Source organism: Lagenorhynchus albirostris, chromosome 9, assembly GCF_949774975.1.
Source record: "Lagenorhynchus albirostris chromosome 9, mLagAlb1.1, whole genome shotgun sequence".
Classification (NCBI taxonomy): Eukaryota; Metazoa; Chordata; class Mammalia; order Artiodactyla; family Delphinidae; genus Lagenorhynchus; species Lagenorhynchus albirostris.
This window is the reverse complement of record NC_083103.1, coordinates 7,437,390-7,465,079: the sequence shown is the minus strand read 5'-3', so window position 1 is coordinate 7,465,079 and position 27,690 is coordinate 7,437,390. Positions and strand designations below refer to the sequence as shown.

The window sequence follows — 27,690 nt, the reverse complement described above, 5'->3', positions numbered from 1 at the left end:
GGAGGGTGGGGAGCCTCTGCGGCCGTCAGACTGGACGCCCGCCACCTGGGCTAGAGCACTCCGCCTGGCCCTCAAAACCCGCAGGCAGCTGTTCACGTCCTGCTTTTTGCCACAAGTGTGCCTGGAGCAGTCTCCCCCCCGACTGCACCTCAAATCTGCACCCTTCCACGGCATCGGCTCCCAATTTGTCACCCTCCCCTCTGTGGGTACGAACAGTCCATCTGCCACATCGGCTGGCCCCACCCTTTGTAGTTTTGTTGCTGGTGTCACCTGCTTGGTCCGCCTTCAAAGTACTGGCTTCTCTAAACGACCCTGGGGCCAGCACGGAGCCCACGATATACCCTGTCTGCCTGACCCCTCCCAGTGCCCTGAGCCCCATGGGCGCCCACCTGTCCGTCCACAGCTAGGGCGGAGCCCAGGTTGAAGGAGAGGCTGTGAAGATCACAGGGTGGGGGGCGCCTGCTCCCCCAACCCCTGGGGGGCACAGCCTAGTCCTTAGTCATCAGAGGCTCTCCCAACTTCTTCACTCCATCCTTCCCTCAAACTATTCCTGCTCAGCCCCCATCTAGCATAAGGAAAGGGGGTCGTCAGCCCCATTTGCAGGCCTCACCCGCCAGGCTTCCCAATCTGTCTCCGCTGGAATCTCGGCCCCCGGAGTGCTCTGCCAGTGCCCCTGCAGGCACTGCGGGGAGCAGGCGCCGGGAAGAGACATCTCAGCACCAGAGGCCAGCTTCAGCACAGTTAAACGTTTTTTAATGCAAGAAAAAAAAGTCCGGTCTTCAGTTTGCTTTTCCTTCCCATAGGCAAGTGTGGTTAAGCCACTGCACCGTAAACAGTGAACTCCCATCGAGGACACGGTGTGGGATGGTGGGCCGAGGCTGCAGGTAACATGGCCAGTTCCTGGAGACTCGGGCCCAGCAGAGGCCTAGCGAGCAGCACTAGGAGGGTGGGCCGGGGTCAGAGGTCAGAGTGGAGGAGTCCCTGAGACCCCCGAGGGCGTGCCTGCTGGGAAGCCTGCTCCCCACCCCCCTCCCCGCCACAGTGGCTCTGTGATGATGGCTCCAGGCCCTGGTGGCTGACCACTGGCCGACAGGTATGTCCAGGCCCCCAACAGCCCAGTGGAGGCAAAGCAGAGTGGCCGCTGGCTGGCTCGGGTTTCGAGCTGCTCAGCCTGGGGGCCACTATACTGAGGACATCCACGTGGAGCACCGCCCTCCTTTGCTCAATGGGAGGAAGTCAGGTGGGAGAGGGAAGGGGCTGGGCTGTCCCTGGTCCCTCTGTCTGGGCACCAGGCCCGGGCTGGAGCACCAAGCCACACCAGGTTCGTGAGGACCCACCGCCCACCAAGGGTGGGACAGAGAGGTGTACCAGAATGTCCTAGGAAAGTGAGAGGGTGAAGCAGGAAACACCGCCTCTGGGGTCTCTGGCAGGGTGTGCTCTGCACGCACCCCACATCTAATGGCTCCTGAGTGGAGCTGTCCCCTGGCTGGAGCATGGGGAAGGAGACAAAAATCACAGCTTCTGAACAAGTGGTTGGGAACTTACTGGAAAATTCAGTCAAGTATGAAAGGTGTCACTTTAGAGAACAAAAACTAGCTTATGTATTTCTCTGGAAGATGTTCTCTCACATCCACCCGTCCCCCGGACTCCCCGCAAACAGGCAGCTGGGCCTGGCTCGTGTGACTGTCAAGCCAGGGGACACGAGAGCGAAGGCAGGGCCTGTGGACAGGGGGCTGCTGCGAACGGAAGCAGGAAGGCACAAGAAGAACCAACTGAATCTGAGAGCAGAGGTGGGGACAGGGCCGGGTGGAGAAGGAAGCCACTGGCCGAGCGACTCAGCCTGAAACAGCCGGGACCCGCGTCCCTGTCTACACGCGGACCGCAGCTGCAGGAAGGGCGAGCCAGGCGACTTCCCCGGCAGGAGGTACAGAGGCTGTGCGTGTGTGGGGCTGCTGGCTGGAGGAGGAGGCAAGAAACAACGCTGCCTCTAACGTTATATATTAAAAATATCCATGGTTCTTATGCACAAAATTCCACCGATGACCTACGAGTATCACCCCTGCCTCCCCAGGAGCAGCCTTAAGATAAAGGTGGTGGTTTTCCTTTGCGAGCTGAGGAAACATCGCCGTCTTTATGGTCTTGGGAACTGCTGACCACGCCCCTCCCCTGCAGCCTCTGCCTGGCCGGCCGCTGGGAGTAGGGGTCGCTCACTCGTGCCTCCGCTTGGAGGGCGGGATCAGGTGTGGAGGCAGGTCGGCGGGCAGCTCGTGGCCCTCTAGCTTGACCTTGATGAGGTGGTTGGCCAGGGCGAACTCCTCGTCGTCCAGCAGCCCGTCCCGATCCACGTCGGCCAGCTTCCAGATCTTCCCCAGCACCGTGTTGGGCAGCTTGGACTTCACCATCTCCTTCTTGGCGTTGGCGCCTGTGATCTTGCCATTGACGGGCGACAGTGTGTAGAAGATCTCGTCGTAGGTGGGCTTGTCCTTGCCCACCACCCACTCGACGTCGTCGATGCCCTCGCCAGCCCCCTCGCCGTAGCCGTGCCCGAAGGGCCCGTTCATGGTGCCGTCGAAAGCACCGCCCTTCACGACCTGGGCAGGCATCAGGGACTCCTCCTGGCGCACAATCACCATCAGCCGGGCGATGTCGTTGGCCAGCATGTCGTCCACCGTGTCCAGCAGCTTGGGCTTCAGGGCCTGGAACTTGCTGAAGTCCTGGGTCTGCAGGAGCTCCTGTGGCGGGAGTGGAGGAAGGGCAGGGTTGGGTCGGCCCCTCCCGGGCTCTGGCATGGAGGGTGCAGCAAGGGTTCCCGAGCAGAAAGATCTGGCTCCGCGTCACGGCCCCAACCACTTAACATCTTGGCTCCCCCTTCTCTAAGTCGGAGGTAAAAATAGTCCCCTCCGTGCAGGACTGTGGTGAGGATTAACTGGGAGGAGGCTGGGGTGCCTGGCACAGTCCCGCCCTCCCCCTCCCCCTCTGGGTGAGTCACCACATTCCCCTGTGAGGTGTCACGGACTGGGTCAACTTCTCCTGGGTCAACTTCTCCGATCGGGGTGGGGCGCTGGTGATTAATCGGGCCGCTTCCACATTGGGAGGCCCCGCCCCACGGAGCCGGGGTTCCCTCCAGAACCACCGCCCCAGTGCCCCAGCCGTACCCACTCCCATCCAAGGGGCAGACGTACCTGCATCTTGCGGAGGCTGGGGAAGTCGCCGGGGGAGATCTGATGCTCCCGCTCAACCTTCTGGTAGATCTCGCCCAGGTTGTTCACCAGCTCTTTCTTTTTGCTCTCTTTACCGAAGACATTGGGCATCTCCTTCTTGAGGGAGCTGATGATGTAGGCGTGGACCTGTGAAGACAGAGAAGGGGTGGGTGTCAGGTGCTTCCTGGACACCTTGTTGGGAGCGTGGCCTGCACCTGTGCTGCCCTGCGAAGCTGGATTGTAACCCGGGACAGCTAACCACAGCCGCAGCCCAAAGCCTGTGTTCTTACGATTTCTCGGCACGCACACCCCTCCCCAGTGACTCCTCTGCACATCAGAGACACCGAGCGCATTCCTACCAAGCCGAGCAGAGCCGTGCCATCCTGCTTACACAAGTCTGTGGATGCTGGTGCCATGAACTCCAACACAGCCTGAGTTATGCCCCACTTTATCATCCTGACAGCCTCGGGGATGACTAAGGTTAGGAAAATCCCACAAGGCTTTCCCCAGATGTTTCAGGCTTCACGCAGTACCTTGGGTGGACATCTGCTTCGGGGATGACTAAGGGTTAGGAAAATCCCACAAGCCTTTCCCCAGATGTTTCAGGCTTCACGCAGTACCTTGGGTCGACATCTGCCAATGAAGGGTGGCACATCCTTCCCTGCCCCACAGCGGGCCAGGAACTCTGGCAACCTTGCAAAGGCACAGCCCTCAAACCCCTCTGCCTTGCCAAGCAACGTCCTGCCGAGGAGGGCTGCAGCCAGCCAGCCTCACACCCCCTTCTCCCAGACTGCCAGCTCCACCCCCAAAAAAACCTCTCCACTGGCCTGACCTTGTCTGCCGGGGGCTGCGATCTGGCTGAGAACTGCCCCAGGGAAGCAGGCTGGTCACAGAGTCACAGTCACAGCTCTGCCCATCACAGGCCAGCAGAGAGAGCGACTCAGTCCAGGAAAAGGAAACAGTCTCAAAACAGCAGGTGCAGGACAAGATTGGAGAGGCTGGGGCTTTCCAGGCAGGGTGACTCAATGTGCCCAAGGGCCACGCGATTACACACACCATCTCTGTAAATGAGCAGGCAGGGCCTGAAATCTGCCCTTTGTTCCGTCCTGGAGGGAGGCTGAGCGATGAGAGCAATGGAAGCCCTGCCGGGAGAGGGGCTGGAGGGGACGGAGGGGAGCTGTGCTGCCCTGAGGCTGAGCAGAGGCTGGACTGGAAAACAGGAGGCCAGTCTCTCCTCCACTCACCGCCTCTTCCCCTTCAGCTCAGGACATTGCTTGGCCCTTCGAGGCCAGGAGCCAGGTATGTGGATTTTCTCATGGGCTCCTTTCTCAGAACCAGTTCCACTCATCAGGAAGCTTCCAGAAGTGAGATATCTACAGAAACGTGCAGCCCTGTACCCTCCAGAGCAGGGTGCGGGCATCTTTACTTTGCATACAGGTCACCAGGGGACTGTGTCCAAATGCAGATTATGGTTCAGTAGGGCAGAGGTGGGGCCTCAGAACCTATGCTTCTAGTGAGTTCCAATCTGCTAGTCCTGGAGCACTTTGGGTAACCACAGAGGAGACACAGCCGGGGGTAAAGGATACAGGGTCGCTTCTCGTTATTCAGGCCAGGGAGCACCCAAAGCTACCTGACTCCAGCCCTCAAGACAGTGTAGGGTGCCCTGGGCCACTGTGTTTGGCCCATGGCAGAGTGCCAGAGCCTCTGGGCTACACAGAAGGGAGCCTCACAATGCGGTACTATTCAAAATCGTGTCCTAAGGGGACGTGCTCTGCTCCTCAGTGTTTGAAGGGCCCACTGGTGGCATTACCCTTCCTTCCCCAGCCCCAGCCACCCCGGGGTCCCGCTGAAGTGCTCGGCCAGGCACTGAGGCTCCAAACTCCTGAGCAACTCAGATGCTGTCCACAGATGCCAGCAGGCCCTGTGCTTCCATGGAAGAGTAGGGACGGTTTGCAAGGCCTCTGGGCCAGAGGCCATCAGCGCTCCCCCTGGGCCCGCAGGTTTGCGCCCCATCTCTCCACTAACTACCTCCTGTCTCGGCCTAAGCATCATCTCCCACCCGAGACCCCCCAGGCTAGCCCGCCCTCCCAGGACAGCTCATCCCAGGCCGACCCCGAGACAATACAAATAAATCGTACTTTCCTTTTCTTTATGTGTTCTGCTTTCCCCTGTACGGCTGACAAGTGCTAGGAGGGTGGGGACCTGTCAGTCCCCACTGCGTCCCCAGCACCCAGCACATGCTGCGTGCACGCCAGTGCTCAGCAGACCTGGGGGGAAACTGATGAGCCCTCGAGCAGCATCCCCACCCACTCTCCACCCCCCAGGCTGCCCCCGGCGCAGTGGTACCTTCTTATCTGATGCTTATAAGTGCTAAAAAGAATCTCAGGAAAAGGCTGCTCCCACGGGGGCACAAGAGGACGGGTTCAGACAAGGCGTGGCACAGTGCAGCCATGGGTCTGCAGGGCTGGGTCTTGGGCATCCAATCCCGGGGCCCCGAGTGGCCATCCCAGAGCCCCCTGGGGCTGCGTTCCCAGCCTGGGTTTACCTTGGCCAGCCGCGCCCGCTTGATCAGGTCATTGAGCTTCCTGAGGGCCGCGTTGCGGGGCAGAGACTGGATGTCTTTGAAGAGGTCCTGCTCCTCGGCCTCGAAGAGCTTGCGGTTGTCGGGGATGAGGAGCGGGTGGGACCAGAAGGAGCCGATGTACACCCGGACCACCTCGGGGGTGTTGATGATCTTCCCCAGGGACCACATGAGGGCCCCGTAGACCCGCATCAGCTGCTGGGTCTCGATCTGGTCGGCCTTGTTCAGCACCACGCGGATCTTGTCCTCATGGTTCTTGAGCGCCTTGATGACTTCCGAGAACTCATCGGAGATGTCCAGCTTGTGGGCATCGAAGAGCAGGATGATGCGGTCCACCCGCTCAGCGAACCACTCGAGAACGGCCGCAAAGTCGTAACCTGCGGGAAGAGAAGGGCGAGTTGGGGGCGCCAGGGGCCAGGCGGTCCGATGGCTCTCGTGCCTGACTTGGCCTGGTACTTCTCAGCCTGGGGTCATTTAAATTTCCAGAATGTACTTATGTGGGCAGCCCAGTGCCCTGAGGGCAGGTTCATCAGGCCTCCCCTACTTCCGTACCCACCGTGGTGACACCCTCACCCACGCAGCACCTGGCACGAAGAGGCACTTAACGAATAAATAATGCAAGGGAAGTCACAAAGTCCACGCTCTAAAGTGGGTCGAACTATGGCAAGAGTGAGGAGGAGACCCCAGCAGCACAGCTCAACACCGGGCGGGAAGAACAGATTTGGGGGCTGTTGGCTGGGTGCCCCTGCACAGCAGCGACAATTAACAGCAGTAAGACGACCTACAGCTGCTGCTTGTCCGGTGCTATGTGCTGGGCTCCCTGTTCCGCAGGACTCTCATTCATTCCTTACGAGTTACAGCTCGGGGGCCAGACCTGGCTCACTACCTGTTTTCATAAATAAAGCTTTACTGGAACACAGCCGGCTCATCTGTACTCTCTGGCTGCTTCTGAGCTACAAGAGCAGAGCTCAGTTGTGGCAGAGACCATGAGGCCCCCAAAGCCGAAAAGTTAACACTCTGACCCTTAGAGAAAACGTTTGCTGACCCCTGCTCTACAGGCCTATTAAGTACTGCAAACCACCTCCCCTTTCTAGGTCTTAAACGCTTCTCTAAAATGAAGCGACTGGACTAAGCTCCAGTTCCCAACTCTATTCTGTGCTGTTTCCTGCCAACAATTAAGGCCGTTGGTGAACCTGCCGTCTGCAGCAGGACTGCTGACAGAACTGTCTAGTTTTAGCTCGATTCACGGCCGCCCAGCTTAAAACTGCATTCCCCAGCCTCTCTGCAGCAGAAATGAAGAAGCAAAGAAAAGGTGCACCAGCCCTTTGTCCTCTTCTCCCTTCCCAAGGACTGGAATGCAGGTGTGAGGGCAGGCGCTGGAATAACCACCCTGGGTTCAGGATGGCCTTGGACCATTGTATTTCACACAAACTATCAGATACCTGACTTAAAAGCCCATGGATTTGTGGGTCTCTGCAGTAGTGGTTTAATTTGTAGCCTATTTTACAATTATGCCACCTCAAAGTGTTTCCACTTCTTGCACTGTCCCCAGAGGAAGAGAAAATTCTGTTTCTCATCTTTTGAGACTACTAAGGAATGGTAGACCATGTGGAAACAATGGCCCAAGAGTCTTTGGGAAGCTTGGGTCCCAGCCCCCAAGCCACCATCTCTCTGGGTGACTCCGGGGAAGTCCCCTTTTTCCTCACCGGCAGGCCACAGGACACCCCCAATGCAGGCTGGCCCTCTTAGGAACCACTGCGTCCTTCCCAGAGCACAGTCATGCCCCTGAGAAGGAGCCAGAGAGCCACTCCTATAGAGAAGAGCCTGGGATGCTGCCCAGAAACAGGCCAAAACCAACCCCCCACCGCCACCAGGCTGGGATTTAGACATGCCTTCTCTAGATGGCAGGAAACAGAAAAGCAGCAGGTAGAGGGCAGACCAAAGAAAAGGACCAAGTGTCAACAAAAGGCCCAGAGTGACTCAAGGAGCCACGGGGAGGGCAGCCCTCACCGCCCCTCTTGTAAGGCGTGGGCTGAGCCATCCCGCCAAGCCTCCGGGGCTGAATGGGAGTCCACAGACAGCCCACGAGGCCACGGCCCCTGGGGGTGGGGAGTACTTTAAGAGAGCCCTGTGGGGCGTGCCTGGGGTGAAGCTGTGCCTGATTAGGCAAACATTCCAGCCACCCCGTCCCCAGGTTCAAGTGGGCTCCAGAGCTGTCTGCGAACCTGAAGCCGCAGGCTTGCAGGCCTCTCCCTGCACCCAAGCGCTCAGAAACAACACAGGCTCTTAGTAAGGAAGCCCTGGATTTAACTCCCAGCTCCAGCCACTGACTCTGTGACCCCAAATTCTTAACTTCGGAGTTAACACTTTTTCTTCTGTAAAAGTCAAATAATAATTCCTCCTCCCAAGATCACAGGGAGGATTAAATGAGGTGACATGTTCCCAGCACAGGCCCCAGCACCAGAGCGACACCCGTGGGTCGGGCAGGCCCAGGATGGGGAGAAGAGGCAGGGCCCCCTGGAACGAGGGCTGAGGGGCTGGGGCTGCATCACTGATCAGAAACTAAGGTGACAAATGATCAGCCTGGCTCTGAGGCTAGAGGCCAGTGTTGTCCTCATGGCAAGACACCGAACCTCAAGGAAAACCCCGAATGCATGGCTTCTGTGGACCTAGCTTGCGGCCTCTCCAGGGCAACCTGTTCCTGCCGCAGCACAGGGGGAAACAGCCTGCTTTTTAAAAAATATTTATTTATTTTTGGCTGCATTGGGTCTTCGTTGCTGTGCGCGGGCTTTCTCTAGTTGTGGCGAGCGGGGGCTACTCTTCCTTGCTGTGCCTTGTCTTGTTGCAGAGCACGGGCTCTAAGCGCGTGGGCTTCAGTAGTTGTGGCACATGGGCCTAGTTGCTCCGCAGCACGTGGGATCTTCCCAGGGCTCGAACCCATGTCCCCTGCATTGACAGGCGGATTCTTAACCACTGCGCCACCAGGGAAGTCCCTAGCTTCTTAACAGCATAGCAGTGGAGTTGGTGGCAGCAAAGCCCCTGTGAACCTGAACTTGAGCCTGGGCAGGGGAGCCATCAGTCTTCCAGAGGCCCATGCAGACAAGGGAAACGGCCGGGCTACCAGATTCCCCACACTCAGAGGACGTGGGAAGGCAAGGAGCAAGAGCCAGGTTACTCCGATGCCCGCCACCAGCCACCACCAGGCTGCTGGTTCCAAAGTACAAGGTCCCTACGTCCCTGGACACAAGGAGCAGGCCGAGGGACACGGGCAGGGAGCAGGGCCAGCCCGGCCTCGCCGCCACCGCCTTTTATGGCCGGCTCTGGGAACGGCAGCTCTGGGAACAGCAGGTCAGCGCTGAAAAAATGATGACTCAGGAATGAACCGCTGCTCTCAGCAACAATGAGGCTCAACTTCTCCCCTCGTCAGACTGTTTGTCCTCAGACCACCGCAAGTTCAAACCGCAGATTCACACAGCAGGGGAGGCGGCAATGCTGAAACCGAGGGACTGGGAACAGGGGCGCCCTGATGGGCTGGGCTCGAGGCCAAGTTAGCTTTGGCCAGGGAGTGAGGACTGCATGCAGGGAGCCGAGGTCACCCCCTGACTCCACCCAGTGTGGCCTCACTCCTCCCATCCCCCAGTGGCAGCGGGAGGGGGGTGCATATGATGGGGGGAGAGGAGGGGGAGGGGGAGGAGGAGAGAGAGGAGGAGCCTATGAATAAGGTACCGGGTCCACGAGCCCCCAGCCAGAGCGAGCGCCCCGCACGGCTCTGCCTGCAAACCCAGTTACTCACCAACACCTCAAGTTGGAGCCAAAAGAGCTAAGCCCATTTTTTTGTAGGTGAATGAAATTTCCTGTTTATATGGAAAGTGCTCACACTTTTGGTGAGAGAGAGCCGGTGGCTGGCCAAGCATGCCCACAGGTCATGCAGAGGGTCACAAGGCTGAGGCTCGTGCGATGTCATCACAGGTGGAGGACCACGTCCTACCACATGGCCGCAGCCTCCCCAGGCCCACGTGACACCCCTCAGCCCGCCGACCCCTCACTCAGCCCGCGTGTCTCCACAGGCAGCAAGGGCTGGACTGACCCACACCTGCAGCGCCGAGAGAGCATCGACCGAGTCCCCACACTGGCCAGGCAGCCCAGCGGCCACCATCAGCCTGGGGCTCGGCGGCAGGTGACGAGTGCAGGGACCAGGGACACATCCAGAGAGGAGCATCCCGCCCCCAGCACTGCCCCAAGCACTGGGCCTTCAGGCTCTGGGCCAACCTAGAGGTTGGCCTCGGCGGCGGGACCAGGCATCAGACATCACCTAATGCACGGCAACTCCTCGGCAGAAGCAGGAGGGCACGGGCGCCCGGTGACGAGGACACCACGGCCACGCACCAGGTGTGAACACAACGCTGCAGCTGCATCCACCTCAGGAGGGGCAGTTGTGAGGTGCGGACACCCACAAAGGACACAGACAACACAGCCGGAGGGGGCTAACTGCAAAGAAAGGGCTGACCCTGCGATGGGAGTAAAAGCCAGCACTGATAAGAGATAAGCTCTGGCTCGGAGAGTTCTGGGACCTTGAAGACATTATGAAATGATGAAATAAGCCAGTCACAGGGGGTGAGTCCACTGGTATGACGTGGAATCCAGAGACAGAAAGTAGAATGGTGGGGGCCAGGGGCTGCGGAGGGGGAGAGGAGTTGTAGCTTAATGGGGACAGAGTTTCAGTTTGAGAAGAGAAAAAAAGTTCTGGAGGTGATGGTGGTGATGTTTGTACAACAGTAAGAATGTACTTAATGCCACTGAACCGTGCACTTAAAGATGGTTAAAATGGGGCTTCCCTGGTGGCGCAGTGGTTGAGAGTCTGCCTGCCGATGCAGGGGACGCGGGTTCGTGCCCCAGTCTGGGGGGATCCCGCGTGCCGCGGAGCAGCTGGGCCCGTGAGCCATGGCTGCTGAGCCTGCGCGTCTGGAGCCTGTGCTCCACAACGGGAGAGGCCACAGTAGTGAGAGGCCTGTGTACCACCAAAAAAAATGTTAAAATGGTAAATCTTACGTTATGCATATTTTACATGGGCTGTGTAGACGGGAGGCCCAAGCCTGCCTCTCACCTTGGCTCTGTTCCCACCAAGCCTCCTGCAGGGCCCGGGTGTTCCAGGGGTCCTGCCTCTGCAGTGCTGGCTGCCCTCCTCACCGGGTCTGCCTTCCCACCCTCCGACACCGAGGTGAAGGGGGAGCAGTTGTGATGTGTCCTCGCCCTAGCCCAGCACCCTCCAAACACAGGTAGTTGCGGTAGCTGGGGGAAACGCTGCTTCAGACATTCCAGAAGTTTCTGGAGTGCAAACAATAGAGGGTTTGTCTCCAATCGACTTTTGTTTCCTGCCATTCAACCTGCGTGGGCCTCCGTGTTTCTTGCCACGGCTCCCATCACCACGCTTAACCCGTGCCGGGGCCGGGAGGAAGGGGTGCAGGAGCACAAGAGAGATTAAAGAGCTAAGAATCTACACCGTGAGGACTTGTTCTGAGCTTCCTTAAGCTAAAGTTCTTAAGGGAAGGACCCTTCCAGTGGCACAGAGGTTGGGAGAAAGGGGCCTCCCACGTCTAGGCATTTACCCGAGAGAAACTGAGAAATTGGGACTTTCCTGGCGGTCCAGTGGTTAAGACTCCGCACTTTCAGTGCGGGGGAGAGGGTTCAAGCCTTGGTCAGGGAACTAAGGTCCCACATGCCACGAGGCGCGGCCAAAAAAAAAAAAAGAAGAAAAAGAAACAGAAATTAAAATTTGTACTCTACACGAATGTTTATAGCAGCTTTATTCAAAACTGCCCCAAACTGGAAACCCAGATGCCCCTCAATAGGAGAATGGATGACAAGTTATGGTACATCCGTATCACAGGGTACAACAGCTACAAAAAGGAAAGAACTGCACACTCTCAAAGATGAACCTCAAAAGCACATGCTAAGTGCAAGACAGACACAAAAGGCCTCACACTGTCTGATTCCATTTTTGACATTCTGGAAAGGCACAACTTTAGGGGCAAAGATCAGTGGTTGCCTGATGAGGGACACAAAGGGGTGAAGGGGACTTCCTGGGGTGATGGAAACTCTGTATCTTGGTTGTCATGGTGGTTACACGACTGGTGCACTGGGTGAATTTTACCGTATATAACACAGATCTCAATAAATCTGGCCTAGAAATCAGCAACAAAGGACAGGGTGGTGGGGGGCAGCGGCAGGGGAGACCAGGGGGAAGGGCAGAAGGACTCTGGAATCAGGCCTGAACCTTCTACTCTCCGAGCCTCTGTTTCTTCAACTGCAACATGAAGACAGCAGGTTTCCGCTGTGTGAGCGAGTGAGCGCCTGGCCCACTGTAAGCGCTTTGTAAACGTTTGCGGTCCTTTACTCACAGGATTTGTATTTGGGCCCAAGAAGCTCAGATTCCGATGGGTGTGTAGGCAACGACGGCTTCTAACGCGTGAAGAATGCCTCGTACCCCAAATATAAACCGAGCGTTTGCAGGCACTCAGGCAGCTGCCAGGGAACAGGTGGGGCGCCAGCAGGGGCTGGTCCAACCCCCCGCGGGCAGAGTGGCCAAAAGCTGGACAGGGGCAGTGGGGGGGCTGGTGGGGAGGCGCTGAGAGGAAGGCCCTGAGGAGGGTAGCTGTGCGGAGGCTGGGCCCCCACCAGAGGAGGTCCTGGAGTCTGAAGGGAGACCCCTGCTGAGTCAACGCTTCCCCCTCTTCCAGCCTCCACGAGCTGTTATTCAGAGAAAGGTCTTCCTCATCAAAGTCTGAGAATTGCTGGGTTTTTCAGTGTACTTTTATTCAGCTGACATTTGTTGGACACTGAACTGGGCAGTGGGCACTAGGGTAGGAGCTTATTAACACACGTAAATTTGTGCAATCGTTGACAAGAACCAAGAGGCTGGTACTGCTATTCCTGTTCTATTGATGCAGCTCCCAGAGGTGCAGCAACTCCCTAGGGCCCCCAGCTCCTAAGTACTGATCTGGGACTCGAACCTCTGTCGTCATCTGTGCTGAGGGTGCTGGGAACCCAGGAGGGACGCAGGGCTCAGCCTTGTGCTCGGCCTTGCACAAGGCTTTCGAGGCGGCCTCATGGAGCCATTCTCTGGGGTGCAGAAAACCCTCGTGAAACGCTGGCAGGGAGGGCTTTTAGGGCTGGGGCATCTCAGGAGGTGGTCAGCAGGAAGGGACACCTGTGGGTCAGAGGGCTCCAGGTTTGGGCCAGGGAGCCCCTACCTGACTGTTAAGCCAGATGGCTCCTGAGCTTGGATGGAGCCTGGGATCCAGGGATAGTCAGCAGCGGGGACAACCCAGGGGAACGGCCAGCCATAGCCAGGGCTCCTAAGGTCTGTCCATGGATGGCTGGGGGCGCAGGGGTGGGAATTTCCAGCTGGAGGCAGAGAATAGGGAGAAAAAAAGCAGGTCTCAGCACTGCTGTTCAAAGCCCTGAACCTCAGGCCCATATCTGGACTGGGAGTCTGATCTCGGGCAGGGAGAGAAGCAGTGTGGCCTCTGGGCATTCCAGGAGAGCTGAGCCCGGCACAGCACCGGCCTGGCAGGGCTAAGGGCTCTTCTGAGCCAAGCTCTCAGAGCTCCTCAGCCCAGAGCACCGGTCTGCAGCACACTGCGGCGTGAGCACGGACTCTGCTGGGTTCAAATCCCAGCACCAACTCGTGCTGGCCTATGTCCTCTTGGGCTACTTAACTTTGCTAAGCCTCCGTTTCCTCATCTGAAGAGGAGCAGCTTCCTCACAGATGCAGCTGCTGCGATAAGCGAGTGGGGCTGGTTCCCATGGCAGAGGCCAGCAGAGAGCCAGGCATGAGGCTGGCCGGGCTCCGTCTCCTAGTCCAAGCTGAAACAACTCGACCTTGCTGACTCGACTCCCATGGGGCAAAATGAGGCCCAAAAGTTACAGCTCAGCTCACAGCCTCGCAGTGACAATGGCGGGGGTGCTCTGGCCAGGCCCCTGCCCCCGGGCTGAAGCTTCCATCAAAGAGCCTCCGGCCGCTGCCCACAGAGGACCCACATGGGAAGACCTGCTCCCTCCCAGGTCCTGCCACGACTGGGCCGGCGGCCAGCAGCCTGGGAGCCCAAGGCACCAGCTCCGCCGGGCCCCAGTTGCCCTCTGGAATGCCCTTTATCAGTCACACGGGCAGCATCCAAGAACGAACACTGTCCCCGCAGGTCACCTTTCTCTGCTGACACAAGAGAACTTTATCTTTAAAGGCACTCGGGAGATGAGCACAACGGGCAGGCGCAGCCCAGGACCCCGCAGAGGCTCCTGCTCTTCCCTGGAGCAGTTCTCAGGGGTCTCTTGCGAGCCTTGGGTGTATCCCGACTGCTTTGTGCCTGCTCAGGCCTTACCTATCTTTCCACACAGTATTTCCTGCACACATTAGGCACCATGGGGAAAGGGGAAAAAGGCAGGAGGGGCTAGGCAGAGAGGGTGGGAACTGGAAGTGAATGTAATTAGTGACACTAACGTCTACGCAGCCTCCAGAAGGATGCTCTGCTTCCAGGGAATGAGGTCGACAGACCACAGAAATGCGTGCCGCCTGCCCAGGACACACATTTTCTGTTGGCCCAATCTTTTTGAGAGGGAAACACCTGCCTTCCACACCGTCAGCAAAGGGAGCAGAGAGGTGGCTGCCAGGGAGCCTGGAACACATTGTCCTACTCTGACTTCCTCTGCCAGGTGACATGGGACCTTTGCAATGACAGATGAATGGGGTCTCCAAGAAGGAGAGACCTACCCCTTCTGTGTCCACCTGGAGAACACCACCCCAGAGGCCACACCCAGCACGTCTAAGAGATACCGCCCCATGGTCTTTCATCCCACGGTATATCCCAACTTGGTAACTGTTAGTAGAATACTTTAAACCAAGACCTCTAGGGTTATGGAAGGAAAGATCTCTATTGCACAGGAGGAAAGCCCTCCTCCAATGAGAGTGATGCACTTGTCTTTAAGCCAACCTCCTTCTTCCTGCCCATGATGGGTGGGGGAAGGTCCCTGGCTGCCAGGGACCCAGAGGGGCCACACTGTAAGGGAGCAGGGAACACAGGCAGTCTCCTGCTGGCTTCCTCCTCCAAGTATCTGCCATCTACATGGGTAACTTGCGGGCCAGGACTGTCTGGTCCCCACCAGGGAGATGCACCCTGCGCCTGACTGGACAGCACGCTGAGGCACTGCTCTGCTGCCTGTCCCACAGAGAGCAAGTTTGGACACCACTGCCTGCCTTTCTACTAATGCGGTAAGGAAGCAGAGGGAAGGGGAGGCAGGGGAGGGAAACACCCCAGCAGGCAGGGCCAGGATGCTCTTTGCAGCAAGACAGTGTTAGACACTCCCAACTCCTCAGTCTGCTGAGACTAAGGCCCCAGGCTGAAGTGTCAAAGACAGCCCAGCAGGGGAACTTCACAGCACTGGTGGAAAACTGCTGTTTCTGAGTCCAACAGGGGCCACAAGGACCCTAAGCCTTTCCCTCAAGTACCTTTATTTATTTATTTATTTTTAAAATTTATTTTTGGCTACGTTGGGTCTTCATTGCTGCGCACGGGCTTTCTCCAGTTGTGGCGAGCGGGGGCTACTCTTCGTGGCGGTGCGTGGGCTTCTCATTACGGTGTCTTCTCTTGTGTGGAGCACGGGCTATAGGCGCACGGGTTTCAGTAGTTGTGGTGCACGGGCTCTGTAGTTGTGGCTCGCGGGCTCTAGAGCACAGGCTCAGTAGTCGTGGTGCACAGGCTTAGATGCTCCGTGGCTTGTGGGATCTTCCCGGACCAGGGCTCGAACCCGTGTCCCCTGCATTGGCAGGCGGATTCTTAACCACTGCACCACCAGGGAAGACCTCCCTCAAACACCTTAACTGCCAGCTCTGAAGGATATAAGGAGTGTGGCATTTGGGGGAGGATAAGCCTCTTTTTATGAGCTATTATTGTCCCTTATCCAAAGATGCGTTCACATCAACTGACCTATCTGATCTGATAGCTCCCAGTTGGGAGAACTCCTCCCCAGCGTATTCCCCCAGGTCATTAAAGACATAACTCTACAGAGCCTCAAAGAAAGTCCCTCCAGGATAGCTCAATCCTGGAGGTAGATGGAGAATAAATTCCCTTTTGTGGGTCTTTCTCTTTAAGAGTAACTAATTCAGGGACTTCCCTTGTGGCGCAGTGGGTAAGAATCCGCCTGCCAATGCAGGGGACATGGGTTCAATCCCTGGTCCGGGAAGATCCCACATGCCGTGGAGCAACTAAGCCCGTGCGCCACAAATACTGAGCCCATGTGCCACAACTACTGAAGCCCATGCACCTAGAGCCCACGCTCCACAACAAGAGGAGCCACCACAAAGAGAAGCCCGCGCACCGCAACGAAGGGTAGCCCCCCCCGCCGCAACTAGAGAAAGCCTGCGCACAGCAATGAAGACCCAATGCATCCAAAAATAAATAAAATAAACAAATTTATTAAAAGAAAAGAGTAACTTGTTCAGATTTTCTAGCCTTGCTCTGGCAAATGACAAGGCAAAAGCCTTGTTTATCAGGCATTTTCTTAAAAGCAGGTTAGAACAATAACAGCAGTAAGAAAGAAAAAACTGGCCCTTGCCTCCCCTAGAAGTGTCATTATCATCGGGGTGGAGAACATAAAAGTTTAAACCAGATTGAGAGACAGAGAGCAGTTTCAGTATGCTCTGATGCAATCCCCTATTGGCAGGGGCCCACAAGCCGGGGGGAAAAAAAGAGAAGCAGGGTTTCTCAGCACTGAAAATGGGGCCCCCACCCCCTCACAGCCTCAGCAGAGACACACTGCCTCCCAAATCTCAGGCTGCTGGCTTCAACTGCAAAGCTCACTAATGCTGGGCGGCCCGGAGGGAAAGGGGGTACAGGAGAGATTTGCAAGTTAATGATAAACAAATCTGGCCACTTGTCCTCAACCTCCTCTGAGTCTGATCTTGTTTCATTTTTACATTTGCAGCTGCAGGCTCCACTCTTAGCCGGCCCCCATGCTCCTCCCAGAGAGCATTCAGGCGCGAGGCTCCCCTTCCTTCTACAAAAAGGGGCAGCGGCAGAAATATAACCCAGTTCAGGTGCATCCTGAACCAGATCTTTAGAAAAGCTTGGCACACTCAAGACAGGAGTTTACACAACTAGAATGGGCCTGATGCACTAATACTCCGCATGAAAACCTTACGCCACGCACGGCACCCAGGGAGGCTACTGATGACCAACATTTAAGCAAATTTAAACACATTTCCAAGGCCCAACATGTTTAACAAATTCCTGCTAGCTTCTCCTTTTGGCTGTGGCTCTTTCAAGTCAAACTGTTCTCTCACAGTCCTGCTGGACCCACCAGGAATGTACACAGCTCTGGGAGGCAAAGCTTTTAAACACCAGCTAAGGTGAGTGAGCCCCAGGGGAGCCAGGGGCTCATTCAGAACAGCAATACTGGCTGAGGTATCTGGAGCCCAGACACGGAGCAATCTCCTGGGACCTCACTGCCAGCCAGGATCCTGCCTTCCTTTCCAGAAGGCCCCAGGGGCTGGGAAGCTTGAAAACCACATAAAACTGTTGTCTCACCCTGACGGCTCTTGTAACCTCAGCAAAGGGAACCAAGGAAAAAGCAAGCTCCGGCCCCCACTGGGCTCGGCGTACCATGCAGATACAAGGCTGATGTAAAATGGGTTCTCACTTGGGCTGGGAGAGACTTGGGCAGCATTTGGTCCATGTCACAGACGTCAGATGGAAGTCGTCTGACTACACCAGGTGCCCTGGGCTGTGTCAGAGCCTGTTTACCTCTGCTGATGCGCTGTTTCTCTCCAGACAGGATCCCGGGAGTGTCGATGATGCTTATGCTGTCCAAGACCGGGTTGGGCAGCTGGGCGCACATGAACCTGCACGAGAGCAAGAGCCCAGAAGAGAGATGTCAAGACTCGGGTATCACTGCTCGAGATGGGACAGCAGTGATTTCTGTACTCCTTCGTCTCCACCTCTGGCTTCCTTTCCAGAAGAAAGGAACGGAAAGGAGGTTTTCTATTGTCTTAAGTTTCCAGGAGTGGGAATTCCCTGCGGTCCAGTGGTTAGGATTCTGCACTTCCACTGCAGGGGGCACGGGTTCCATCCCTGGTCAGGGAACTAAGATCCCGCAAGCCACAAGGCCAAAAAGAAAAAAAGTTTCCAGGGGTGACCAGCAAATTGCACATATTGTCTTAACTGGGAATCCAACCAGCAGGCTCCAACTGACCCACATCAACACTTCCCTCCCTTAGCTTTTCTCCCAGAGCTCGAGAATTCAACTTTCAAGTTGCTGACATGTTAGTGAAAACTGCACAAGCCTAGGGTCACCATTCAATTCCAGAAGGAACAGAGAAGAGTGACAACTGAGACCTTGGAATTCCATATTAAAATTTTCAACCACTTGGCTAAATTTCCATGCTGCAAGAGATGGTCCTGCCCTACTGCTGCTGGGGCCAGCCCTCGCTTCAACCCAGCTGCTCAGGTGAAGGGACTGCAGTGGGCAGCCGCTGACAGCCAGGGGACCACGCAGGCTGGTACATGGTGGGGCAGGGAAATACAGACACCATTCTCTCAACGTCAAGGCAGAAGGAGGAAAAACAGAGAGGCTGGCAACTCACGGACCACGGCTCAGCTGTGTGTGCCTGAGTTCCCACTGAGTTTAGAACAGCCCAGAACAACAAGGGCTGTCCCAACCGATAGCAGAGATTCTTGACTGGACACATAAAAGGCTCCTTTAAAAACTTCTCTGTAAAAGGTACTGTGAGCAGAGAAAATACTGACCCATTGTCTAGGAATCTGCCATGATTAGCTTCCCCTTTTGGTCCCACACCACAAGTGACCCGCGGCCCAGAGGCGGGGGCAGCTGGCCAGGGTGAGAGGTACTGCCTGCAAGCACAACAGAGCAGAAACAGCTGACCCGCAGGATGAAGAAACCTTGGACCTCATCCTCACAGTGCCAGCAGCAGAGCACACGTGCTGTAAAGAACTGCACGACCTGGGGCTCCTGCTGGGGAAGGAGTCAGTGGAGAGAAAACCAAAACAAGACGACTTGGCTCTGAGAAGCAACATACATGAAAATGCCTTGCGAAGGGCCTTGTAAGTTAACATCTCTGCAGATCGGGCGCTCTGCAAAGCCCGGGGAGTGAGGCCGAAAATACGAGAGGGAGCAGGCAGTACAGATGCATCCTATCCTGTTTCCTCACCAACAAGGACGCAGAGATTTCATCTTGAGCTACAAGTTACCCCTTACGCAATGAGTTTACGCAGGATACTCTTAGGATACCGTGGTGGCGCCCTGCCTCCTGCTCTCTCTGATTTTAGCCTTAGAGCAGCCACTTAGGGGGAAGAGGCCGGAAAGTCCAGTCCATGATTCAATGAGTCTCTTTAAGAGTGCGAGAGAGGCTGTGTCTGCCACTGAAAAGCCCCCTTTGTGTGCCCCGGCGGGCTGGGTGGCGCTGGTGTACTACACAGGCTGACACAGCTGGGGGCCTCAGCTCCAGCGCAAACCCACACCCCACCCCTTGGCTGACGAGGCCCCTTCCGGCAGGGCCATTCGTTACCAGTGTTCTGGGACCCTCTGGAGACGAAGTGGGGCAGAAGGAAATACAAGTGCGGCTCTCGGACCCTGTGGCACTGGCATCATCAGGGTGCCTCTCTTCGACCCGGCACCCCCGAAATGCTCTTTTTTTCAGGGAGAAGCAGCAGGAGGTGGTAACTGGCTGCACAAAGGCAGACAGTTGGCACTGCATTCACTGGCTCGTGAGCTCGACAAATCAGCTAGGCTCTGAGAGCCGCCGTTTCCTGAATGAGGTAGGGGTTGCCTAGCTGATGTCTAAGACCCCTCCCAGCTCTGAAACTTTAGGTCTCTAAATTCAGAAAACAGGTCATACGCCCATTTCTCCTTACAAAAAAGGTCACCTCTCACAATCAAAAGTGGACCCCTAAGGACAGCAGGAGATGCAGCGCCTTCCTTCAAGCTTCCCAAATTTCTCCAGGAAAGCAGACCTAATAATGCTTGGAATTCCCAGCACAGCAGCCAGACTTTCCACTGGACCGTATGGCCTCCACCAGCTGACAGCCAGCCAATCGCCTACCTACAGGCACAACAGTTCTCAAACCCCAGTATCCCCTGAGGCGGGCTCCTGGCTAGGAGAGCCCTGCCTCTTCAGGAGTCTCACCCAAAGGGCTTTACTCTGGCCCTGACTCACAAACGCCATCAGCCGTGAAACAGCAAGACAGGTTTAAATGCCCGAGAGAGGCAAAAAGACAACAGAAGACTGCCTGTCTTCTCCGTTAAAGGTCAACTCTGCGCACAGAGGCAGGCCTGGTCACTGGCCTGGATCGAGGGCACGCTGGTCTACCCTGTGCGGCTGGACAGTGTCTGGAAAGGAATGTGATCATACAGGGCGGAGACCTTCTGGAAGGCAAGAGTCAAGGATTCTTTCCTAGGCTCTTCCCCAGACGAGACTTTGAAAGGCATGTGGAGTCACTCCTTGAATGGGGTTTGGCAGAAATGACAAATTTGTGAAGTCCTTTGGTATGTCCCCTGGGGGTGGGGGGAGGGATTTTAGAATCCCCATTGAGCAGGACCTTGGAGTTCCTTTAGAGAAAAGTGAACTTGGCTGTAGCACTCCTGAGAGAGGAGGCCAATGCATTTCATTCATAGCATCGTGAAGGTTAGAACCTCGGAGAATTACCCTCATCAGGGTTTTACCCATTTAACTGGGGAAACTGAGGCCCAAGTAGGTTAGGGAACATACTAGTGGGTCTAAGCAGCCGGAATCCCATTCCAGGGCTCCAGGGCCCACCGCCTGGCAGCACAGACCCTCACCCCTGAAACCCCTAAAGCAGCACGGGACCTTCAGAACTGCCCCTGGGAGAAGTGCTGGTCCTCGCCTGTCTGCTGCTTCTGCAGGCCGCCGCAAACTCAGCAGGCCACAGCAGATCCTCTCCCACCGGTCCCTGGGGAGGCACAGCACAGCACACCAGCAAAGGGAATGGCTAAAAGTTTCACCGTAGTTTTCCGTGACACATAAGAAACAGACCCGTGAAGGGAGGGGTGAAGGGGTTGGTTTGAATGAATTAGGTGCGTCCAGGGGTAGTGAGTAGTAGTGAGTCTGGGATCTGCCAGGGGGGTTGGGAGTTAAACCGATAACCTGGAAAATTCTGGGGGGGGGGGAGGAGGTGACAGAGCCAGTGGAGCCGGCGACGCGCACTCGCAGACCCCCTCGTAAGGGTTTTCTATGGGAAGCGGCAGAGGACCCAGTCTCAGGGAGTGGTCGCTAAGGGTCTCGCGGGGGCCTCGGAGACAAAGAACAGCGGGGGCGGCGGTCACAGGACGGTCGGGACCCCGGCCACTCCCTCTGCCCCCCGGGTCAAAGGGTGGGTACCTGTTGAGGAAGGCGTTGCCGAAGGCGTTGAGCTTGCGGAAAGGGCGCCGCGGGTCGACGACGAGCGCGTTGCCCGGCACCACGCCCTCGGTGGGGCCATGCATGACCGCGATAAAGGAGTCGGTGGTGGGCTCGGGCCCGATGCGCATCCCGGGGAAGTCCTGCTCGATCAGGTGCCGGATGAAGGTGGTCTTGCCTGTGCTGTACTGGCCCACGAGGAGCACCATAGGCTTGTTGTCGAAGTCAGCGTCCTCCAGCGCGGGCGAGTGGAACTCGTGGAAGCGGTAGTGCTCCTCCAGGGGCAACAGCTTCTGCGCGTATAGTTGCCGCAACCCCTCGGCCACCGTCTGGAAGAGCTCCGGCTCCTTCTTGCGGCGGGCATCCTTGCTGACCCAGCTGAACATGCTGCCGGAGGCCGGGCTGGCTGCTGCAGGGCAGAGCGGCGGCTGAGAGCCGGGCGAGGGCGAGGAGCCGAAACTGGGCCGGGCCTGCCGGCTGAGGAGCGGCGGGGCAGGGGGCGGGAAGCGGCCCGCACTGCGCAGGCGTACGGCACGGCCCACAGAGCACCCTCTGCGCCGTGGAGCGCGCGCCTCGCCGTGCTCCCTTTATAAGGCCGGGCCGCGCGATCGGGCGCGCGCACCGCAGCCACGCGGGGCCGCGGGGAGTTGGGAAGGGGTGAAGGAGGAGCCCCGCCCACGCGCTCTGCGCCACGTCTTCCCCTCCCCCACCTCCCATCTGCCAATTCCAAATCTCGCGAGCGCCGGTTGTTCCGCTTGCCCCGGCCCGGGTGCCGTAGCAACCGCACCTGTTTCGCCCCGCCCCTTGTGGGACGGCTCGCGGGAGTGCTGCGGCTGGGAAGGCTGGAAGTGGGAGTCCGGAGCGAGGAGGTCCCAGTGTCTGCGCGCCTTCCATACCCGGCGAGACCCCCCAGTTAGACACCCCAGTACCCTGAATACGCGCCCCACCTGCAGTTCCCCCAAGAACGGTCCTCCTCTTCCCACTCGCTCAGAATCCCCAGCGCCTCCTATCTGCACCGCCCTTCCTTGCCTCCTCCTCTCGCCCCTGCTTCTCTGACACTCCCTCTCATCCCCTCAAGAGGCCTGAGCTCCCCTCAGGCCAAGAATTGGGAGATGGACACTAGCAGTGGAGGACACATATGACATATAACATGTGGGGGAAAAGAGATGGCCTCCCTAAAGAGGCTGCATCTGGCGGGGGGATGTGAAGAGGAAGCCGAGGCCCTCCAGCACTTGAGTTTTGAGGAAGTGAAATCGGAAATTCCCTATGTGGGGTGGAGGGGAAACGTGGGGCAACAGTGAAATCTTGTGGGAACTTAGGGGGAATTAAAAAACCCAAATACTTCCGCTTTCCTCTCTGGGTCACCAGCAGTTACCATGCTTTACTTTGACCTGTTGCTCCTGCCCTTAACCAGTTCCTGGCTGTTCCATTAGGCTCATTCCCCCACCATCATCCCCGGCCACATGTAGGCCCCCTTGGCTGTCCAGGCTGGTGAGACTCTTCAGTGGGTGATGTCAAAGCTTTGGAGACTGGGATTGTTATGTAACCAGTATCAGGACACCAAAGTGCCGGGGGGGGGGGGGATGCTCATGGACAGATCTAAGGTGCACCTGGGAACTTGGAGGCCTCATGTCCAACTTTCTAGCTTCTGGGAAATGTGGGAGCCTTGAGGGCTGGGTGCCTGTTATCAGGGAAGAAAGCAGGCTGGTAGTCTAAGAGGACAGAGGCAGGAACTCAAAACAGAATAAGCAGAATATTAGGGGAGCTGAGTCAAGAGGAGGCGAGATGAGAGTTTTGTTGCTGTTGTTTTAATATTTTTTTGGTCGCGCCACGCAGCATATGGGATCTTAGTTCCTGGACCAGGGATCAAACCTGCGGCCCCTGCAGTGAAAGCATGGAGTCTTAACCGCTGGACCGCCAGGGAAGTCCCAGATGGGAGGTCTGATCGCCCACCCCTGGTAGGATCAGGTCTCAGTGCCTTCTGAGGGAATAAATCACATTAAACCGATTGCCTTCCCTCCCCCTCCCTGACCATTGGAGAGCAGCTGAGTAATTCCAGCCCTGTCTGCAGTCTTAGGTCCCTGACTTACTGCTATTATTTGGGATTTCATTAGTATTCTTTTCATCAATCACAGTAAAACACAGAAGCCATGAGACTCTTTCTTTGGCTTTCTCCTTAAACGGGGATATGGAGACCCCTGGGCAGGGCTGTCACCAGAGGCTATGTGCCAGCTGATGACCAGGAGCCTCCGGCAGGCCCAGGTGAGACCTCCAGGGCCAGCCTTAGAAGTCAAGGGACTTACCTCCTACAAGGCACCTTGAAGGCTCCACCCCGGAGATGTAATTTCTGGGATGTTCCAGGGAAGGGCCCGAGGCTGAGGATACTGAAAGAGGTGGTTGTCTAGTGGCCTGAATGAGGGTTCCACAAGTTTGTCCCAGCAGCTCTCATGTTGACCTGCCATGGTTTTCATATCTCCCTAGAGCCTTGTGTGCTGGGAAAACCCAGCCTTAAAAAACTGAAAACAACAAAATGTTCTTGGGTTATTTATAAGTGAAACCCAGCCTCTGTTGGTTATGTATGGCTGCTTGAGTTTCTCCAAGGACTCAAGGATTGGAAGAAGGGATTTCTCTCCTTCCTGAGACTCCAGTGGGCAGAAGTTCATTTCCCCAGTTTCGCAGAGTTGGCACCTAGGTCCTGGGCAGCTTCCCTATCTAGTAATGCCCCAGCTTGCGAAAATGTCCTAACTTACTTTCTTTTTTGTTTTTCTGTGTAGAATAGATTCTGTTGGGTGGGAAAGTTTCATAAAACATGAATGAGCCATTTCACTTTTGGTGTCTCCTCTTTGTTTTTGGCTGGTTCCCTGGCAAAAGGTTGAAGAAGGGTTCAAATATTTTCCTTTTCCTCAGAAATGATGCCCATTCCCCCACTCCCAGTGTTTTCTTCCTTTAAATTCACATACATACACTGCCAAACCCTACCTTGGGTGCCACTAACTGTCCTTGGAGACTGCTCCCAGCTAGCAGGAGGGGGTCACCTGCTTGCCCTCAAAGCAGTCTGCTCAGCCCCATAATGGCCTGGTCTAGAGAAGTGTCTACATGCCCCCTGAAAACAACTTAAAAAGAAAAAAAAAGAAAAACAGAGTTTTTCTCTAAATATGGCAGAAATATCAGGCTGGGAAAAGCCAATAACACATAGGTTTGTCCCTGGGATGAGGAGTGGTTCATTCTTTCCACTGAGAAAGTTTTCAAATAAGCACAGTTTTCGTTCTTACAGTCGTGAGTAAGAGATTTGGCCAACGGGTCACTTTTGCCAGAACAAGGTAAAGAACCAGGGAGTTCTGTTCCTTTGCAGCCCAGGGGCTCCAGCACCAGCCGGAGAGCATCCTTCCACCCCATGGGGCCTCTCTCCGGAAGATGCACAGTTGCTGGGCTCCAGAGGCCTCTGCAGGTGTCCAGCTTGGAGGTGACTGAGTGTCAGGGCTGCTCGGGATCTCTGCCTTCAGATCCCAATAAGAAAAAGCCCAAGGCCTGGGGACGTTCAGTGGTTTGTTTGAAGTCACCCAGGTTGAATGAGAAGCTGGACCTCTGGAATCTTAACACTGTGCTGTTTCCACAATCAAACCATTTGAAGTTGCAAGGTTGGGCTGGTAGCAAAGCAAGAGGGTTTGAAGAGCCTCTTTCCCAGGTACTGGCTGGGGTGAACTCTGCCCTGAAGCAGCAGCTCCAACTCTGTAGCCGGGGGGGGGGGGGGGGGGGGGGGCCCCTGCCAGGGTGCTGTGTACATATAACCACATGGTGATTTGCAGAGCTGAGCTACAGAGGCCTCTGAGCACTTTTTTTTTTTTTTTACCAGTTTTTTTTTTTGCGGTACGAGGGCCTCTCACTGTTGTGGCCTCTCCCGTTGCGGAGCACAGGCTCCGGACGCGCAGGCTCAGCGGCCATGGCTCACGGGCCCAGCCGCTCCGCGGCCTGTGGGATCTTCCCAGACCGGGGCACGAACCCGTGTCCCCTGCATCAGCAGGCGGACTCTCAACCACTGAGCCACCAGGGAAGCCCCAAGCACTTTTGATAGAAACTATGCTGCAGGGCTGGAGGAGGCCACCCCCTGCTGGGCTTCTAAACGTGTGTGTCTCAGTCCTGGTGGCCTCTGGCCCCATCTTGCAGGAGCTGCTGAGGCAGGAGCTGCAGCTGAACTCAGGGTACAGTCTTTACCTAAACTCCCTGGAGAGCTCAGGCACCATTCCAAGCCTGCCCTCCAGGCCTTTGCTGTGGACACATCACATCTGGGGACTTCTGGGGAAATGGTTTATCATTTTCATGTGAGAATTCTGCCCTCTGCAGCGATACCGTTAGGGGTCCCTCGGCAGAGTCTTGGGATCCCCTTACTCTACACTGACGGAAATAGTGGGTGTAACCCCGATGCCCCCGTGGTCTCAGAAGCCTGAGAGTACACACGAGGCACGTGGATGTTGCTGCCGGAGTGACCGCAATCCTAGCCCCCCATGGGGGAGTGCAGCCACTTGCCTTCTCACATATTCTCCAAGCATGTTCTTCTGCTCCAGCTTCCTCTCCCTCCCCATAGCCTCTCTCCCCTGTTCGCCCATGACAGGCGGCTGCCCTGAGCCTCACCATGGGCCTCACAGGCTGGGGGCTGGAACGTAAGTCTGGGGCTGGAGAGTAAGTCTATCTCCAGTCGTGTGTCACACTCAGCCACCAGGGCACAGAAACCAATTCATCTTTTTTTTTTTTTTCTTCTTTTGGTCACACAGCACGGCGTATGGGATCTAAGTTCCCCACCCAGGGACTGAACCCGGGCCCTCAGCAGTGAGAGCATGGAGACCTAAGCACTGGACTGCCAGGGAATTCCTGAGACCAGTTCATCTTTAACAAGCCCAGCCCCTCTGGTCCCCGGCCCAGCCCCTCACACCCACACCTCCTCGGGGGTCAGACATTGTGTCCAAGGCCACCCTCCAGTCCCTTCTGCTGACCTAGCACCTTTCTCCTCCTTCCCCCAAATCAGTCTCCACCCAGGTCGCTCGGAGCTGGGTGGTCTATACAGCTGCCCCAGCCCACCTACCCTGCCAATAGTCCGTGTCTCACCTCCCTTTTGGCCCAGCTAGAACATTCCCCTGACCTATCCTTCATCCTGACCTTCAGTACGGGTGATGGGGATGGGTCATCTGAAAAGGGACCAGAAGTAGGGGAGATGGGAGGGCCCATGGCTGCCCAAGCTCCACGCTCACTCCCAGAAGTACATGTTGGGGCTTCTCGAAGGGCAGGAATGCAATGGGACCCTTCCCAGAGTTGCTCATCCAGCCTGGCCTGCTACCCTTTACCTTCCAATACCTCCCCCTGAAAGACCCCCACTTGCCCTTTGGTAATTGTGGTAGGCAGAACCCTGAGATGTTCCCAAGATTCCCCAGCCTGGTGTACACACCCTGTATAATGCCTGGGACTGTGAGTATGATGAATATGACTCGTGATAAGTCATGTTTGATGGTACAGTTGACTTCAGATAGGAGATTATCCGAGTGGCCTGAGCTCTTTATTTTTATTATTTATTTACTTTTGGCCACGCCACACAGCATGCAGGATCTTAGTTCCCCAACCAGGGACTGAACCTGTGCCCCCTGCAGTGGAAGCCCAGAGTCTTAACCACTGGACCACCAGGGAAGTGCTGCCTGAGCTCTTTAAAAGCAGTTTTCCCTGGCTGCTGGCAGAGGAAGCCAGAGATTCAAAGCGCAAGAAGGATTTGATGTGCCACTGTTGGCTTGAAGTTGGAGGGGGACCATGTGGAGAAGAATGTGGGTGGCCTCTAGGAGCCTAGAACAGCCCCCAGCTGACAACCAGCAAGGAAATGGGGACCTCACTCCTACAGCTACAAGGACAGAATCCTGCCAATGCCTGCCAACCAGTAAGGATGAGCATGGAAGCAGATGGCTCCCAGAGCCCCCAGAAGAGAACTCAGCCTGGCCAACACCTGATTTCAGCATTGGAGACTCTGGACTTCTGACCTACAGACCCATGAGCTAATAAGTGACTATCGTTTTAAGCCACTTAGTCTGCGGTCATTTGTTGTGCGGCAATAGAAGACGCCTACAGCAGGATTTGTCTTTTTGTCCATCAACAATTTATTTGATTGGCAACTGCTGGCAACAGGAGATGAGAAGAAAATGAAAGGAAACTAAAGTGATCGTGGACTAACAATAACCGGGAAAGCAGATTTCAGACTGAATACGATGTCACGTGGCTTGATACACACACAGACACACACACACACACACGGGATTCTCAACTGGAGGTGACTCTGCTCCCCAGCGGACACTTGGCAATGTCTGGAGACATTCCTGGTTGTCACAACTTGAGGGATCTGCTGGCATCTAGTGGGTAGAGCCTAGGGATGCTGCTAAGATCCTTCAAGGTACAGGACAGCCTCCCACAGCCAAGAAATATCTGGCCCTGGCCCAAAATGTCAGTAGGGCAGA

At 56.3% G+C, this 27,690-nt stretch overlaps 1 protein-coding gene and 1 long non-coding RNA gene across 3 annotated transcripts; both read right to left on the bottom strand.

Moving 5' to 3' along the window:
- Nucleotides 1-731: 731 nt before the first annotated feature.
- Nucleotides 732-23,664, bottom strand: EHD1 (EH domain containing 1). Of its 2 annotated transcripts, XM_060158754.1 has the most exons (6): nt 23,509-23,664; nt 21,188-21,614; nt 17,577-17,674; nt 5,746-6,158; nt 3,183-3,347; nt 732-2,732 (listed from the first exon to the last, which is right to left on the bottom strand). In XM_060158754.1, exons 2-6 carry the CDS (start codon nt 21,589-21,591, stop codon nt 2,208-2,210), a joined length of 1,605 nt encoding a protein of 534 aa, XP_060014737.1. In that variant the 5' UTR covers nt 21,592-21,614; nt 23,509-23,664; the 3' UTR covers nt 732-2,207. The 2 variants fall into 2 exon arrangements, with proteins under 2 accessions (XP_060014737.1, XP_060014736.1); XM_060158753.1 differs by lacking the exon at nt 23,509-23,664 and having other exon boundaries at nt 21,188-21,818.
- Nucleotides 11,569-17,576, bottom strand: LOC132525673 (uncharacterized). The gene is made up of 2 exons (XR_009542334.1): nt 17,473-17,576; nt 11,569-12,636 (listed from the first exon to the last, which is right to left on the bottom strand). It is a non-coding gene; the product is annotated as an uncharacterized LOC132525673 (long non-coding RNA).
- Nucleotides 23,665-27,690: the final 4,026 nt, after the last annotated feature.

Coding starts and splice junctions, on each gene's coding strand:
- EHD1 (XM_060158754.1), bottom strand. CDS start 21,591: ATGTTCAGCTGGGTCAGCAAGGATGCCCGCCGCAAGAAGGAGCCGGAG. Junction 6,159..17,576: donor GAAACAGCGCATCAGCAGAG/GTAAACAGGCTC, acceptor CTCTTCCCGCAG/GTTACGACTTTGCGGCCGTT. Junction 3,348..5,745: donor AGCGGGCGCGGCTGGCCAAG/GTAAACCCAGGC, acceptor CTGTCTTCACAG/GTCCACGCCTACATCATCAG.